This window comes from Schistocerca gregaria, chromosome 1 (genome assembly GCF_023897955.1).
Source record: "Schistocerca gregaria isolate iqSchGreg1 chromosome 1, iqSchGreg1.2, whole genome shotgun sequence".
Lineage (NCBI taxonomy): Eukaryota > Metazoa > Arthropoda > Insecta > Orthoptera > Acrididae > Schistocerca > Schistocerca gregaria.
Window position 1 is genome coordinate 1073015069 of NC_064920.1, and position 18978 is coordinate 1073034046.

At 44.1% G+C, this 18978-nt stretch overlaps 1 protein-coding gene across 2 annotated transcripts in view; it reads right to left on the minus strand.

Annotated features, from left to right (window-relative positions):
* LOC126281652 (putative inorganic phosphate cotransporter) overlaps positions 1-18978 on the minus strand; it is a 257128-nt gene that overhangs the window by 145116 nt on the left and 93034 nt on the right. For both annotated transcript variants that reach the window (XM_049980793.1, XM_049980802.1), the window contains 2 exons: positions 9923-10055; positions 248-492 (listed from right to left, as the gene is read on the minus strand). In XM_049980793.1, the coding sequence (XP_049836750.1) occupies positions 248-492; positions 9923-10055 (378 nt within the window). The remainder of the gene's footprint in view (positions 1-247; positions 493-9922; positions 10056-18978) is intronic.

Genomic DNA, 18978 nt, shown 5'->3' on the forward strand with positions numbered 1-18978 from the left:
CGCGATCAAACAAAGAAAGCAGAAAAAAACACGTGGCATCCACCAATTTCAGTTCTCGTGCAACCTGTCTTATAACTGCCATCTGGTGACAAGGTACCACACTACGAAGAAGAAAGCAGCTACCAACTTGGCCCAGCCAGAGGATGATGTGAACTATATTGTCTATTGAAGGATTAAAAAATACGTGAACTGAGAAACTGATTGGAGCTGAAACTGAATTTTACACCGTGAATCCCTCTGTACTTACGTTCTCCTTGACTATAGCCCCCACATAAAGTGGAGCAGCGACGGACATCAGTGTCCCGATACTACCAGTAATACCCATCATCAGACCAGAGAAGTTTGGTGCGATGTCGATAAGGTTCATCTGGTAGCCCATGATGCTGATACTATTAAAACCGACGGAGACAGTCAGCAAGATCACAGCTGCCATTGGGTCCTCTACTGGGATGAAGCTGAGGGCAACCAAAGCCGCGGCTGGGATCCAGAAACCTGGAACACCCACTGAATATTACTTTCCCAATTCAGGAAAGATAAATGTGACTTTATTAAAGAAATTAATGATGCCTATTACGCACTGCATTAAGTGATTTGTCTCAGATGTAACTTCTCGAAGTAGAGTTCTTATATTCGAGCTGATTTCCTTCTCCGGCAAATAATGTAATACATTTTCACGGATATTGGATGATCGGAAATGTGTCAGTTTGAGATCCGAGTCATACATTTACTGAGCCTTATCTTTAATCGCCTGTTGACTCTTTTAAATACTTCATTAAGTGTTATTTCACTTTTTATTGTTTTTCTGGTGTCATCTGCTTCTATTTTTAATTTTATTTCATCCTTTTTCTTACACCAGTTGCATAACATCTCACATAAAATTTGGAAATTTGTGGTAAGGTCTCATGGGACCAAACTGCTGAGGACGTTGGTCCCTGAGCCTACCCACTTCTTAATGAAACTTAAACTAACTTACGCTAAGGACAAACACGGACACCCATGCCCGAGGGAGGACTCGAACCTCCGACGGGGGAAGCCGTACGGACCGTGACAAGACGCCCTAGAACGCGTTGCTACCCCTCGCGGCCATCTCACATAAAATTAAATACATAGGGAGAGTGTTCTACCTTGGAAACGTATTTCAGACGTTTGCCTCTAGCCACCCCTATAATAGAACTTTAATATACACTCCTGGAAATGGAAAAAAGAACACATTGACACCGGTGTGTCAGACCCACCATACTTGCTCCGGACGCTGCGAGAGAACTGTACAAGCAATGATCACACGCACGGCACAGCGGACACACCAGGAACCGCGGTGTTGGCCGTTGAATGGCGCTAGCTGCGCAGAATTTGTGCACCGCCGCCGTCAGTGTCAGCCAGTTTGCCGTGGCATACGGAGCTCCATCACAGTCTTTAACACTGGTAGCATGCCGCGACAGCGTGGACGTGAACCGTATGTGCAGTTGATGGACTTTGAACGAGGGCGTATAGTGGGCACGCGGGAGGCCGGGTGGACGTACCGCCGAATTGCTCAACACGTGGGGCGTGAGGTCTCCACAGTACATCGATGTTGTCGCCAGTGGTCGGCGGAAGGTGCACGTGCCCGTCGACCTGGGACCGGACCGCAGCGACGCACGGACGCACGCCAAGACCGTAGGATCCTACACAGTGCCGTAGGGGACCGCACCGCCACTTCCCAGCAAATTAGGGTCACTGTTGCTCCTGGGGTATCGGCGAGGACCATTCGCAACCGTCTCCATGAAGCTGGGCTACGGTCCCGCACACCGTTAGGCCGTCTTCCGCTCACTCCCCAACATCGTGCAGCCCGCCTCCAGTGATGTCGCGACAGGCGTGAATGGAGGGACGAATGGAGACGTGTCGTCTTCAGCGATGAGAGTCGCTTCTGCCTTGGTGCCAATAATGGTCGTATGCGTGTTTGGCGCCGTGCAGGTGAGCGCCACAATCAGGACTGCATACGACCGAGGCACACAGGGCCAACACCCGGCATCATGGTGTGGGGAGCGATCTCCTACACTGGCCGTACACCTCTGGTGATTGTCGAGGGGACACTGAATAGTGCACGGTAAATCCAAACCGTCATCGAACCCATCGTTTTACCATTCCTAGACCGGAGAGGGAACTTGCTGTTCCAACAGGACGATGGACGTCCGCATGTATCCCGTGCCACCGAACGTGCTCTAGAAGGTGTAAGTCAACTACCCTGGCCAGAAAGATCTCCGGATCTGTCCCCCATTGAGCATGTTTGGGACTGGATGAAGCGTCGTCTCACGCGGTCTGCACGTCCAGCACGAACGCTGGTCCAACTGAGGCGCCAGGTGGAATTGACATGGCAAGCCGTTCCACAGGACTACATCCAGCATCTCTACGATCGTCTCCATGGGAGAATAGCAGCCTGCATTGCTGGGAAAGGTGGATATACACTGTACTAGTGCCGACATTGTGCATGCTCTGTTGCCTGTGTCTATGTGCCTGTGGTTCTGTCAGTGTGATCATGTGATGTATCCGACCCCAGGAATGTGTCAATAGAGTTTCCCCTTCCTGGGACAATGAATTCACGGTGTTCTTATTTCAATTTCCAGGAGTGTATTTTCTTATTCCATTTTAACAGGTGACATTCACTTTGTACGTGCTCCATTTTTTTCTGAAATTATAAAAATTACTTCGGAAATTTAAGGTTTCTCCAAACGTGAAAATATGTTCCAAGGTACAACATGACTAAGTACCTAAGAACAAATATTTGCTGGAAATTTAAAAGAGCTGCAAACGAGAAAATCTTTTCAGTGTTGTATTTAACAGTCTACCTGTTGCATTATTCCTCCGACACACACCAATAACCAAATTAAGCAGAATTACTCTCAAAACGAGTTACAAGTTAAAGGAAATTCGTTTTGAAATAGAAGCTATGGGACACTACAACCAACTTCCGTTTTCGAGACAGGTAAAGTTCTTAAGATTTCTAAAAAAAAATTAGTTAATTTGCAAGTATGGCATGTGCCACTTTAAGATACCTTCTGTTTCAAGGTGGAAGACGATGCACGATGAGCGGGGCATGAATTAACTGTCAATATGGTACATTAATAACTCTAAAAATATACAGCATTTTACTCACCATACAATTCTGTACCTGAAGAATTAACAATATATTCCAAAGAGCTTTAATGTATTGTGCAGGACTTAAACGAATGTAACGAGAAATAGTTACAATTGCTGTGCAAAACACAGTCCCATAACAAACAACAACAAAAGCTGTCGTAAATGGCAAAAACTGATTATGGCGGCCTGTGGCACCCTTTCGTTTACGTGGTTTTAAAATCCATCACAAGACTGAAGCACCGAACAAAAAACATCGTGTTTTCTTAGGTTCAAATGGTTCAAATAGCTCTGAGCACTATGGAACCTAACATCTGAGTTCATCAGTCCCCTAGAACTACTTGAACCTAACTAACCTAAGAACATCACAGACACCCATGCCCGAGGCAGGATTCGAACCTGCGACCGTAGCAGTCACGCGGTTCCGGACTGAAGAGCCTAGAACGGCTCGGCCACAACGGCCGGCTTTTCTTAGATACACTATCCTCACAGTACAGCACTCTCACCTGCTGAACTACGTATAGCCTACTGGTCAGTAAAACTGCAGCATCATCGAGAAGGCGCACAGCGTATTTAAAATGTACATGAAGCGTACTGCATGCCTGGATGTGCAAATGATAACGTTTCAGGACAACAATCTAAAGCAGGTAGGAATAACATCACCCACTCGTTTGCGAGAACACGGTTCGAGTCGGAATTAAACATAGGTTTATCGTTCTGTGATATTGCTGTTCGCGTTGTTGGAATCCCACAACTGTCATGCGAAAACGTAATTGATGGATTGCAGGAGGGCAATATTCAAAGTCATGCAGGATCCCACATACTCCACGCAACCAGCACCCGAGAAGATAGGCATCTTGTTCACTTGGCTCTGAGGCTCGTACAGTAATCTCACGTAAGATAGGCTGGCCGTTGTGGCCAAGCGGTTCTAGGCGCTTCAGTCTGGAACCGCGTGACAGCTACGGTCGCAGGTTCGAATCCTGCCTTGGGCGTGGATGTGTGTGATGTCCTCAGGTTAGTTAGGTTTAAGTAGTTCTAATTTCTAGGGGACTGCTCACCTCAGATGCTAAGTCCCATTATGCTCAGAGCCATTTGAACCATTTGAGCGTAAGATAGGAAATAGGTTTGCTTGCAGTAAGAAAATACCTTTACTTACATTCATTTGTATCATCTTACGGAATTGAGGTGCATCAATAACAAAGCAGCGTTGTGGTAACTGACTGTGATACAGTAGAGTGCCCACATTTTTTGCTCTGATAGCATCAGTGTGAAAGGACTCGAGTTATCTAGTTCCTCTTCCACAGACAGGTCAGGGCCTAAAATAATCCCATCCCTTGGGGTCCAGACCCTCAAATGAAGAGCATGTATTGTCACTGCCAGGGGGAGGGGCGGCTAGAGCAGAACCTAGGGAGACCGATGTGAATGGGGCACCATCTAGCAGACCACTCATATTCGGTATCTGTATGGCCGCCATCGTGATCGAATCTGTCACCTTTAGGAGGTCGAGTCCACAGATGGTCACACCTACTCACTGTCGAGCCAAGGCACTCTTGGGCTCGCCGCTTTTATCCAGCTATGCCCAGTTTAACCACAGATTCTAAACCATGATGCCAAGTCCCTGAAGGACAGGACTTGGATTTGAGTCTGTTACTACTAGTGTCAGCGATTGGTCACACCACGTTTGACAAGTAACATTTTGATTCAGGTGCTCTATTGCACATCTCTAGACACTGAGAATGCCCATTACCCTGAAACCAGGCATAGGGCAGGTCTCAAGCAGTCATGTAGGCTGCGAAGGTGCTCATTGCATCTCCCAATGAGAAATCAGATATTAGTACAACACATGTAGACCAACACCTTAGAAGAGTACCCCATGACTTCCTTACCAGAGCAGATCCTGCACCAGAAGAACTAACAATATATTCCAAAGAGCTTTAATATATTATACAGCAGTTAAATTATAGTTTGTAATAATACGAATACTGCACAAAACACACACGGTTTGGATTCCAGTTCATACCATCTCATGAACCTCTAATCACTACCCCAACGTTTACCACTTGTGTGTACTAACTACGTTTGTGATACTCCTCTCACTGTGTATGATGAGTAACAGATGAGGTCTTTGACACGAGCCTGTACTGCACTGAAGTTTCTGTCGAGATCACCCTTTATCCTAACATGCTCGGAATTTCATAGATAAGAGACAGTTTTAAGGGTAATCGCCACCCAGTTGACAGGGTGACAATGCGGCCACTGCACGCTGGCACTCCATCATAACGACTCCCACATTGAGTAACATGGCCGACATCTCAAACGATGGCTCTGGCTGGTTATCCTAGGTTCTCATGGCGGAGGGGGTATCACTTATGCTCTAAGAGGACATACCTTCATCTGTCGGCTGCAGACCCGACTAGTGGCGCAAGGTAGCACCATCCAAGGTGCCATGTGGGCCTTAATAGCATCCTTGTCAGTCACCACGCCAGGGCGAAAAACCCAGCTCATCAGCTATAGCCCTCCAGTACCCAACACGGCAAAAATTTCCAATACACGGACAGCCCGACGACCTTCGGTAGCAAGGTCACCATTGTTGTAGCTTCCCTTGGTTCGACAGCAGTGAATTGTGCGACGGCAGAGGTGGCGCCAAGTCGTCCTTGAAGTAGGGCCTCAGTTCTGTTCACGGCAACTCGATGGACGTATCGGTTTTGGGTCCTAGAGGTATCGGTTTGTGGTTCCTAGATTACCCTCGTCATCGTCACACAGCCTAGCACCTGGCTCTATGGTATGGGAATACATCTACATCTACATCTACATCTACATCTACATCCATACTCCGCAAGCCACCTGACGGTGTGTGGCGGACGGGTACCCTGAGTACCTCTATCGGTTCTCCCTTCTATTCCAGTCTCGTATTGTTCGTGGAAAGAATCATTGTCGGTATGCTCCTGTATGGGCTCTAATCTCTCTGATTTTATCCTCATGGTCTCTTCGCGAGATATACGTAGCAGGGAGCAATACACTGCTTGACTCTTCGGTGAAGGTATGTTCTCGAAACTTCAACAAAAGTCCGTACCGAGCTACTGAGCGTCTCTCCTGCAGAGTCTTCCACTAGAGTTTATCTATCATCTCCGTAACGCTTTCGCGATTACTAAATGATCCTGTAACGAAGCGCGCTGCTCTCCGTTGGATCTTCTCTATCTCTTCTATCAACCCTATCTGGTACAGATCCCACACTGATGAGCAGTATTCAGGCAATGGGCGAACAAGCGTACTGTAACCTACTTCCTTTGTTTTCGGATTGCATTTCCTTAGGGTTCTTCCAATGAATCTCGGTCTGGCATCTGTTTTACCGACGACCAACTTTATATGATCATACCTTTTTAAATCACTCCTAATGCGTACTCCCAGATAATTATGGAATTAACTCCTTACATTTGCTGACCTGCTGTTCTGTAGCTAAATGATAAGGGATCTATCTTTCTATGTATTCTCAGCACATTACACTTGTCTACATTGAGATTCAATTGCCATTCCCTACACCATGCGTCAATTCGCTGCAGATCCTCCTGCATTTCAGTACAATTTTCCATTGTTCCAACTTCTCGATACACCAAAGCATCATCTGCAAAAAACCTCAGTGAACTTCCGATGCCATCCACCATTGGGTATACTTCACTATCAACCCTGGTTGCAGATAAATTGCAAAACGTTTTAAGGCCGGACCCATAAAGTTTTTTCGACTGCTTATCGAGCCGAGAAGAGCTCCAGATCTTTGGCCCATTTAAAACATCCGGTCATGGCTTTGTGAGAGGCAGGCTCCCCACCGCTCGTCAGCCACTATGATGCCTGGAGCACCATGCAGTGACATACCAGTCTATGTCATCCCAGCTCACTTCAACCCAGTGCCCAGCCGGTTCAGAACGATGTTGCTGTACGGTAGTTCTGAGTTTTAAATTCCACACACTTTTCGTCCTAAAAATTACCTACAAATTGAATCATGTACTGCAATGTATGCCCAAAGTAAAAAAAAAAAATATTTGCTATGCTTTCTTGTGTTTCAATTGCTAACGTATTTTGAAATATTTCCTTAGCTGAAATTTCCTTAAGTCATAATGTGCATATACGTTTGGTAGAAGCATCTTTCACTGAGTTTGTCACCACAGACTTTCAAACTATTTTAATACTGTGAGACCTAAGTTTCTCCCGTGGAACACAATGTTCATACAACGTACGGGAATACAGCCTGGTGACAGGAGTGCACCCTGCCATTTTCAAGACATAACTGCAGCAAGTAAGCGCTGTGCAAAGGAATTTAAAAGTGCAATCTGCAGAGAAACACCGGAGAGATAACACAGAACCGCACACTGTAAACACTAGCGGCATCCACAGATGACCGACGTCATGAGTTACCAACAGTGAAATTAATCAGCAACAGGTGAGGTAGCATTAACTCACTCCCTCTCTTCTTTGACAAAGGAGAGGACAGGTACCCAACAGAACTGAAAGGAAAACTACCATCTCTATTTATAATATAACATGCTAGTTTGATTTCAGTTGCTTCCTTAATAACACTGTCCCAACAGCTGGAAGTGCTTGCTATAATCTCCGTTTGGTTATGTTCCATATAATGACCGGCGTCACGACAGTGTTCTGCGAGGGAGATTTTACTGGCTGTCGTAAGCGTGTGTGCCGCTTATGTTCAGTGCATCGGTCCTCCACAGTCACAATAGTCTGATCGACATATGATATGTCACAAATGCAAGGAATACGGTAGACGCCCGCCTTATCGTTTACGGAACCTAAAAGGACTCTGGTCTTAGATCGTAATCGAAGGTGACATTTCACATCATATTTTAGCAATATACGACCAGTCCCTTTCGAAATGTTCCTGCGTAAGCCAAAAAGGTTGTTGACTTCTGTGCCACATCGGTACATCGGTATTACCATCACTCAGCCAGTGAACAGCTGGTCGATAGCGCAACGCCAAGTCTGATATGTCTTTCACTGTAACCATTCTGACGAAAAGTGACTTCAAAAAAATGTTCAAATGTGTGTGAAATCTTACGGGACTTAACTGCTAAGGTTATCAGTCCCTAGGCTTACAAACTACTTAACCTAAATTATCCAAAGGACAAACACACACACCCATGCCCGAGGGAGGAGTCGAACCTCCGCCGGGACCAGCCGCACAGAAAAGTTACTTCAACATGGGCTAACTCAGCCGACAGACTCTCAGGGTCCGAGATGGAATGGTCCCTATGAATTAAGGTACGAAGCACCCTTTCACGCTTAGCCGGATATTGTCAGCTATTACCATCTAAATAGAAGTCAGTGTGAATAGGCCTCCTATAAACTGGGTCTACCTAAGTACAATAAGCCTTCCTCCTCACCAATACGTCAAAGAAGGGAAGCATCCATCCTATTCCACCTCCATCGTCAAACAAATATTCCGGTGGATGGAATTCAGTTATGCTAAAAACTCATTTTCACTGTCATGAGGCCAAACAACGGAAGTACCGCCTACTATCCGAAAAAAAAGCGTGCAGGTTTCAAAGCTGCCGATTCCAAGGAACGTTCCTCGAAGTCCTGCATAAACAAATTGGTGATGTTAGGTGACAACAGGCTTTCCATTGCAAAGCCATCTGTCTGCTCGCATTGATGGTCATTGGTATGTGAGAGACAACATATGTCGAAATAAATTCGTCAATTCAACACCAAACGTATCCTCAACAACCATAACGAATCGACTTAGGAACCCGAATGAAGAGAGAGACCACTTCAAAACTTGTATTGTGTTGTATCCAACTGGGTACCTAGAAACTTGTATTGTGTTGTATCGAACTGGGGACCTAAAAACGACATAGAGGCTTCGTCCCCGCCGTAGCCTCAGTGGTTCACAAGCCCACAACAGGCTGCAGCAGTCCACCCACCCCACTGCCACCCCACATCGAACACAGGATTCGTGCGTTCGGTCCCCAGTGGACCCCCTGGGAACGTCTCACACCAGACGAGTGTAACCCCAATGCTTGCGTGGCAGAGTAATTATGTTGCACGCTTACGTGGAGCAAGTGTTTGCGCAGCAATCACCGACGTAGTGTAACTGAGGCGGAATACGGGCAACCAGCGCGCATTCGCCGAGGCGGATGGAAAACCGCCTTAAAAACCATCCACAGACTGTCCGCCAAAGCGGACCTCGGCACTAATCCGACGGTCGGATCCGTGCCGGCGACCGGCACGCCTTCCTGCGTGGAAATCAATGCTTTAGAACGTACGGCTTACCGGGCGGCCTTTTCAGAACTTACTCGAATAACAGTTTCATTCAAACGCATTCCGTCTACTAGACGTAAGAAATCCGCCGAGTTCCTAAAGTGATGCTCACACCGACCTACTACAGAGTTCAACAGAGTAGAAAGGTGCTTTGCTACATGATATGCCGAAGCACCAACATTACTCACAATCCGGCGAAAAAGTTTTAAATTTACTTACACATCGTTTGCTTGGTGGATTTGTGCTTTAAAAATGGCAGGGTGTGCTCCAGTCGAACTATCGGCGGTTGTCTCCGACCGCCCGGACGCATACAAGTTTTTGGAACATTTTCATACTAGTTTGTCGTAATTGCAATTGTGATTTCTTAGTAACTATGACGTAAAAAATGTACTTTATGTGTGAAACCCAGCTCCGACTTAAGACAGGGCCTGATGGCCCTAATCATATCAGCATAATAAATAAATAAACTTTTCGACTTTATTGGTAATTTTCCTTTCCTGTATGTACGGAAAGCAGCACATACTTATCTGCACATACTTCTTACCAATGGAATTAGCCACCTTCCTCAAGGTCCCCTTGCTAAATATTTCCTTCTTCTCTACGCCGTTGATGATCCAGCTGAAGGCAAGACTCAGGGCACAGTTAACGACGTACGGCAGTGCAGAAAGTAGCCCGTTCTGCGAGAACAAACAGAAAAATTCAGATGCAGAATGGGAGCTTCTTCTTGCATTCCACAGAGTACATCATAAATCAAAATGTATTGATAACACGATACTCAAACCTAAAGAAACGGTATACTTACACGATATATCACACTGAACCAAAGCAGGTTATTTATTATTAATGTCATATTTATTACTGCTATCGTTATTACCATTGTAGTAGACTATCTACTTTTTCAACACTGATAAGTGTTGACTAACGCGGAAAAATTGCCACAAGACACAAAGTAATGCACTCAATCGATCAAGTTGAACAGTGATGGAGCCTCAAAGAGATATCAATAGCACGCTCCACTCAGTCATCTTCAATGATCTCTACAAATGAATGGGAATCACCTCTGTACTGCGTTTGCGAAGCTCTGTTTTTCATTCAACACTATTTCATTTTTTTATTCACACTGGTCTTTAGTTCGTGCGAGCAGTGTCTAGAGACTAAACAACTCGTAACGAAAGGCACTTCATCTGTCGACCGTGAACCAGTCTACCGTAGCCAAATATAGGAGTACCAATCACTAGTTCCAAACACCGTCCCAGAAATTAGTCAAGAATAATTACTCTATTTGCGGACTGATCTTCTCAAAAGGAGTTTCTTGAGCCATGAGACAGGACTTGCCAAGGGCAACCACATGGAGGCCGTGCTGCTGAAGGATCTGTACAATGTGTACGGAAGTTTGATCCCTACTGACCGAATTATTAACTTGTGAACTAAAGTTGCGTCAGTTTCTCAATCAGTCTCTAAGGAATCCATGGTATTCATTGTGGAGAGATTTACCTCACCACGTTAGGCATGTTACACGTTACCTCTGCTATGCTTTTCTGTTGGTCATATGTGTGGGATGAGTTAGCCATCAGCCTCATTGTTGTCCCAGTCTTTACCCCGAACGGCGCTTGCATACTGGATAAGTCTATAATGTAAATGGGTCTGCATCTGGTATGACTAATCCTGTGTTTATCATGGAGCTACATACCTGCGGCATCTTGATCAGCAGACTACATCTGGGAAATTTTTTACAGAAGTTCTAAAACGTCCATTTGTTGGTCATTTAGTCTTAGCTGGACCCCCCCCCCCCCCCCCCTCTGGAAACCTAGGAACTTTCCTCCAAGGTTTGCGATCACTGTATGGAATCTCAGATACTGTTACAATAGAAAGCATACAATCCTGATCTGTGGATAATATGTTATACTCTCGTGAGAGAGTGCTTCTTTGGTAAACGGAGGTGAAGTATTGTTAACGAGCGTAACTGCATTATTATTGAAGAACATTTTAAGAAAATTGAGTCGCGTCCAAAAACTACATTTAACTGTGCTGTGACCATGCCGAATAATATCTTCTAAAGACCACAAACAATGGTAATAATGTCTCAGGCAATTTTCTTATCTGTAATCTTTCAGTAGGGTAGTATTTTAGACCACATACTCAAGTAGCCCCCAGCCTTCGACATTGATACTCATAGCTAGATCGAAATCCAGTTTCTAGGGCGACGGATAGGTCGTCGCTGTCCTACAAATTAATCGCAAATATTACATAGTTCTTTACTGTAATTCCGTCATAGTTCCGTTTCATTAAACCGGGGAATAGTTTCCAACCATCAATTTCATTTTAAAGCCAAGCACATTAAAGCTGCACTAATAGTGCATGGTTAAGCGACAATCACTTCACACATAGGTATTACACACGTGATACACAGTGACATGGAAGACAGACTAGTTTCGTAATGTCGACGTCTTCATGACGTCTACATAGTAAAACTGGTCTGGCTTCCATGTTACTGTGTATCATGTGTGCATTACCCATACGCAAATTGGCTGACGCCTAACCAAGCACTATTAATGCAGTTTTAATACGATTGCCTTGAAAATGAACTTTGCATTTCGAAACTAGTCGTCAGTTTAATAAAACGTAACAGTGACAGAAATGCAATAAAGAATATATCATCCAAGTTAAAAAAAGATGTTATTTTAGGACCTTAAATGCTAGGACTGTCCCGTATCGTTACACCATGCCAAATTTTCTGGACTTTACATGTGTATTTATTTATTTATTTACACGTCAAGGACCAAATTGAGGAGCAAAAATCCAAGGTCATGTAACGTGTCAGTACATGAAGTTACAAAATAAAAGTAATAACAGACAAAAATAAATACTTATGAACACGAAAAAAGTCAATCCATAAGCTTAAGTAAACGCAGTTAACAACACAACAACAATCAGCTTAATATTTTGTAATAGATGTAGTGATCGTATGTGTAAATATTAGTTATAAAATTAAGTAAAGATTTGGTGAAGGAAGTTACAGGGACTCAAGCACGCTAGCAGATACACGGAAGTGGATCAGGACCGCAGAGAGGTAATCGTCCAATCGAGTATGCGAACCAAGCAGTGAGCAGTCTACTGGGGGTGTCGTCCGGAGGACATTGCCCGCCCCGCTGGAAAGCAGTTCAGACGGGTCAGGAGCCAGCATAAGTCACGTGTACGATACACGAGGGAACCTTCTAGCATCGAACCACAGAGGTCAGTCACTGTGCTACAAACGTCACGCCGTCAGCAGGAACATGAAACAAATACCCCGGAAAGAGGCAACTCCCTCTCGAAGTTTGCAGCTTCTTCTGAAGTCTGCTGGGAGACTGCTAGAAGTCTGCTGGAAGTGCTGGTCAACTTATGGAGTACGCTTGTCATGTTCCGGAAGCCTCGTGACGTTTGCTGGGCGTGCTGATGTACTCCCGACGGTACGCATGAAGAAGAAGCGGCCGCTATGGAGGCCGTAGGACAGCATCGACCCTGACAGCAGCGTCTAGTTACCACGACTTACGAAGAAAGAAGAAGATGTCGTCCCTTCGCCAGTAAGTCACAGAAGTCGAGTCTTCGTTTCGAGTCAAGTCATTGAAGTCGAAGTCTCACCAATAGCAAGAGAGGGAGACGTATGGTGAATAACCCGGGTGACTGGTTCGGACGAAGGGATGCGGCCGAACCAGTAAAGTCACCCGTGAATTGGGAAGAATTCCAGTTCAATGGACGCCGCCCAGAGCCGAAGAAACTGAGAACACGGGTTCGCTCATAGCACGGGGCAACTTTCGTCATCACAGTGGCCGGCCAGCCGCCCGGAATTGCAAGCCAGTACACTCGCCGGCACACATTCTTGCCGCGTAAGCAGCGCTCGCCACGTGCGGCCGTCGTCAGCTGCTGTTTCTGGGGCATTCCTAGCAGTCTACGTTAGCATCTCTCGCCGCCGCCAAAACAGAGGCCACTAAGCCGTGTTGCTAAGGAAGAACTGAACCAAGCGAGTAAAGTGAACCGGTTGAAGTCCGCTGAATGCACTGTTGTCAAGGAAATGTTTGTCAATAAATAACTCTTGTGAGTAAGGGATGTTTTATTGTACCTCATCCTCTGAGCCAAGGGAAGAACCCATGTAGCCCAGCTCTCCATGCCTGACAAATAATAGGAACAACAAGAAAGAAATAAAAAGAGACTCTACATTTTTTGTATCAGAATACCTTGGCTCTTTCGGGTGAAGGACATGAATATATTGGCAGAAAGAAACGTCGGTAGTGGCTATATTGATTCGAGGACCACGGCGCAAGAAGTCATCAACACCAGTATCAGCCACAGGCACAAGATAGCTAGCAACCATCTACAATCAACAGACGTTAATTCAGTTTTTGGTGAGTGCAAAATGGCTAACGATATTTCTTTTGCTCTTTCGTTCTTTTTGTTTTTAGCGAAACTCATGTGAGTCACTATTATTCTTTTCAAGTTGTAATTGATATTGTATTTAGTTTTTCCCTCTTGGTAATGACATAGACAAATACTCATTATTTCTTGCATTAAATCAAATACTTGGTAGTGATTTCTGTAGTAAAGTTAAATATTGGTTTGTATTGTACTCGTGTAAACAGGAAAATAGTACAATGGCAAACAGTCAGGTACAAGAAGCTTCCACAACCGAAGCTATACAAAGCTTAGTTAATCAAGTTGCTCAGTTAAAACAAGATAACAATGACTTGCTAAACAGATTATCCCAGAGTAGTTCATCTTCCAAAGCAACCCCAACCATGTTAGACCCATCAACAGCAACCTTAGTGACCCCATTTTCTGGAAAGCCGAGTGAGGACATAGAAGCATTTCTTGCAGATTTATTAGCAGCTGCTAAACTAGGGTTTTGGACGGATGAAAGCTACTATAAATGAGAACATTACAATTAATTGGAGAAGACAAAGACACACGTCTTATACCAAGAGGAATTGCGGAATGCATTAACATTTGAGGAATTGAAGCAAGGCTTGTTAAAAAGGTACAAAAAACAGAACAGTTGCCGTTTTTACAGAGAACAACTAAACACCTTGTCTCAGAGAAATAATGAAACACTTGAAAGTTTTGTGGGTAGGATATGGAAAGTCAATAGTCACACATACCAGTTGACCGCGAGCGACGAAGCAAATAAGTACATTTTGATGGAAGCTGAAAATAGAGCTTTAGATACTTTTTTACGTGGTTTGCCACCCGAATCTTCACGCCGTGTCCGTGCAGAATTTCCGAAAAACTTAAACGAAGCACTTAGCCTTGCTACCACTTTCGAGGAAATCGATGTCGTGACAAAATACAAAGAAAAGAAAAATGTATTCGCCACAGGAGTTCGCTGTTTTCGATGCGACAGACAGGGACACATTGCAAAAAATTGCAGGCAGCCACAGTGCACAGTTTGCCACAGAATAGGTCACACATTTCGGGAATGTAGAAGTGTAAGGAGATCAGAGAATAGGGGACAGTTAAACGAATCAGGGAACCCTGGAACCGCCGCCCGGCGTTCCCAGTAAAATTCCACGCTATCAAAGCGCATGTAAAGGCGGAATGCTGGTTATCTGGCATTATTAATGGTAAAGAAAGTAGGCTATTGGTGGACACCGGAGCTTTTGTGTCAGTTGTTAGTAAGAAATGTACAGTAAATAAGAAATACGACCCTCCAAGGTATAAGTTGAGTAGTATTGGCGGAAGCGACATACGTTCAGCAGGCTGTACGTCACTGTCCTTTCACATAAATGGAGTAAAATTCCGAGAAGTTATGGAGGTAGTATCGAGGGTGAGCGACGAGTACGTTGCTATCCTAGGGTTAGATTTCCTGCACAAACATCACGCCATAATCAACCTCGGGCAACAAACCGTGGAACTTAGTGGAACCGTGTTTCGACTAAGTGAAACCGTTGCCAAGGAAATTCAGCTGCAAGATTCCTTACTCCGGAATGAGGAATCACCAAAACTGTACGCTATTTCCTTGAAGGTAGATTCGCGGGATACAATACCGGTCGGTACGGGAAAAATACTTTGGGTAGACGTTCATACTGCCGCACCCACAAACGCACTGTGCACAGTGGAACCTTTGGAAGAAAATGACGAATACATTGTTTTGTGCGCAGGAGTGTAGTTCATGTTACAGAAATTGACGGAGTACAGAAGGTACCGATACATGTAGATAATTTTGGGTCTGAGAATAAAGGATTAAGGAAGGGAATGCTAATAGCTAATATAAGTACACTGGAAGCAGATGATTTTGATTGGTCAGATTCAAGTACTGAGCCAGCCGCCTACAGCACTGCATTGTGCCAAAAGATTTCTCATTTGAAAGGAAACGAACGAGAGGCAATAGAAACAGTGTTAAACGAATTTCAAGATCTTTTTAATTCACAAGGACCACTACCAGCTACAAATACCATTTCAGACGTTTACCCATTACCAAACATTACTGACACTATTGACCATCTAGGTAACAGTAGGTATTTTTCCACCATCGATCTACGCAGTGGTTACCATCAAATAGAAGTAGCCCCAGAGGCCAGACACAAAACCTTGTTCTCTACCCCTAGTGGACATTGGCAATTTAAAAGAATGCCTTTGGGCCTCAAAAATGCCCCTGCAACATTTCAAAGATTGTTAGATGGTGTGGTACGTGGATTAAAACCTCGACACTGTCTCGTGTATTTAGATGTAATTATTTTCTCGAAGGATATCAATGAGCATGCGATTCGTTTGCGAGAACTTTTCCAATGCCTGAGGGATGCCAAGCTCATGGTAAATTTAGAAAAAATGTCAATTCGCTCTGAAAGAAGTTACATATTTAGGCCACGTTATAAGTGAAGAAGGAGTAAAAAAAGAGCCTCGATTAATATCAGCAGTCAGAGATTTCCCAAATCCCCAATCAGTTAGAGAAGTACAACAATTCCTGGGACTCTCGAATTATTATCGTAGATATGTAAAGGATTATGCAGAAATAGCACGACCACTCACACAGTTACTAAAGAAAGGTAGTAAATTTCAATGGACTACGGAATGCGAGGAATATTTTCACACTTTAAAGAACAAATTAATACACAGCGCAGTATTGATCTATCTGGACTTCAGTAAAGAGTTCATTTTATCGTGTGATGCATCTGGTCACGCGATTGGTGTGGTGCTGAGTCAAAACATTAATGGTGCAGAGCATCCAGTAGCGTATGCGTCAAGACAGTTGAATACAGCAGAAAAGAATTATTCAACCACAGAAAAGGAATTACTAAGTGTCATTTACGGTATTAAATATTTCAGGTGTTACTTATATGGTAATAAATTCAAAGTAATAACAGATCACGCAGCCTTTAAATGGCCACTTGGATTAAAATACCCTTCGAGTCGGTTAACGCGCTGGTCCCTGTGCTTGTCAGAAATGGACTTTGAAGTCATTCACAAACCAGGCAAAAATCATTTAAATGCTGACTGTCTTAGTCGAAAGATTGCACTAATAGAAGCCGTAGGTCGGAATGCAGAAGAATGGCAAAGAGCTCAGTCATATGACGCTGAATGTAAAAAATATGCTAAACAAAGACAATTTTGCGCAGAGGATGGAGTCCTTTGTCGAATGACGAGACTCGGACCGAGAATAGTAGTGCCTGAACACCTTAGACAGGAAGTCATGCGGGAGAGCATGAACACATTCTCCCAGGACACGGAGGTCAGAGAACTACGGAACGACGAGTAGCCGAACGTTTTTGGTGGCAGACGAGAGAGTTGGACGTCGCGCACTACGTACGTAATTGCATACCTTGTGCACAACGAGCGGATGTTTGCCGTCAACGTATACCTCTACAAAGACTCCCTGAAGCTTCAAAACCCTTCCAAATCGTAGGCACCGACGTCTATGGCCCTTTTAACAAAACAGCAGCAGGAAATAAGTACGTATTAACTATTTTGGACCATTTTTCAAGATATCTCACAATGGTCGCTCTACCTGATCAGCAGGCGAACACTATTGCGCAGGCTCTGGTAAATTTGCTCTAGTAAGTTTGCTAGAATAATTAAAGATGTATGGAGAAAGGTACAAAAATCGAACACACAAGCTTTGGAACGACAGGAAAAGGCAACCAACGTACACGCCAAGTATCCGAATTTTAAAATTGGACAATGGGTTCTGGCTTTTGAAGTTCGGTGTGCCGGAAGCTATCATAACTGACCAGGGGCGAAACTTCATGTCTGATATCATGTAGCAACTTTGTCACCTCTTAAGAGTACGGAAGTTACGAACCACTCCTTTACACCCACAGGCTAACGGACGAACGTAGAGAGTACACCGCACTATAGGGAAAATGCTTAGTCACTGTATAAATAAGGAACACACAAACTGGGACGTCTATTTACCCTACTGCACTTCCGCGTACAGCACCAAAATTCACGAAGAAACGGGCATGTCTCCTTATGAAGTAGTCTTCGGCAGAAAGATGCCATCACCTTTCGACGTCATTAAGCCCAAAGAAGGGAAGAATGGAGAACCAGTTAGCAAGTTTGCTAGAATAATTAAAGATGTATGGAGAAAGGTACAAAAATCGAACACACAAGCTTTGGAACGACAGGAAAAGGCAACCAACGTACACGCCAAGTATCCGAATTTTAAAATTGGACAATGGGTTCTGCTATCAACACCTTACGTTCCGAAAGGAAAAACTAAGAAGTTCGTTGCAAATTACCAGGGTCCGTACCAAGTAGTAGAAATAACATCACCAGTGAATGTTAAGTTGCAATTACCAACCAAAACAACTGTAGTACATGCCAGCAGAGTAAAACCCTACAGAGGTGATATGACACCTCCACCAATACAACATAAACGTGCAGCACCAAGACAACGACAAACGACAGACACATCTGCACAAGAAATACATACAGCACCATATCGTCTTCGACCGCGCACAGTGAAATAAGCGTCCACTGCACAAGCCAACCGACTGTTGATGAAACTGTATATATGTTTTGTAGCGATAAGGGTCTTATAGCAAGAAAGGAAAAGTGTAAATACAATACTAAACACTAATTAATTGTTATGGATTATTGGTATAGCAATAGATAATATGTATTAGACTGGAAGTAGGTAAGCCTGAAGGTTACTCACGGATACGAAGGTTTTACAACCTTGAGAACCATTGATTTATTATTATTAATTTTTTTCTCTTTCTCCTTTCTTCTCATGGTCTCCACACACATTAATCACTTACTTATAGCAATTTACTCAGTAATCATATTTTTACAGGTATCGCCTTCCACTACAATGGAATACTACCATGCAGCAGTACTACTATTACTCGTAACACGCATGACCGATGGGTTGCAGGTTCGTCAGTTGACAAGTGGCGTCATTTTTGTTCACCAAGATCCGGTAATATTAACCAATCACCAGTGGACGGTAGTGTTAGAATATAATCTATGGAAAATACGCAATGAATTAAGGAAGCTAGACGTAGAGTTCAGTACATTAAACACAACGGCACGAAAAACAGAGATATTTAACGAGACAGAAATTGAGTATGAAACTCTACAAAACTTTCACAACCAACTACGAGATCAATTACAGCAACTGGAAGAATT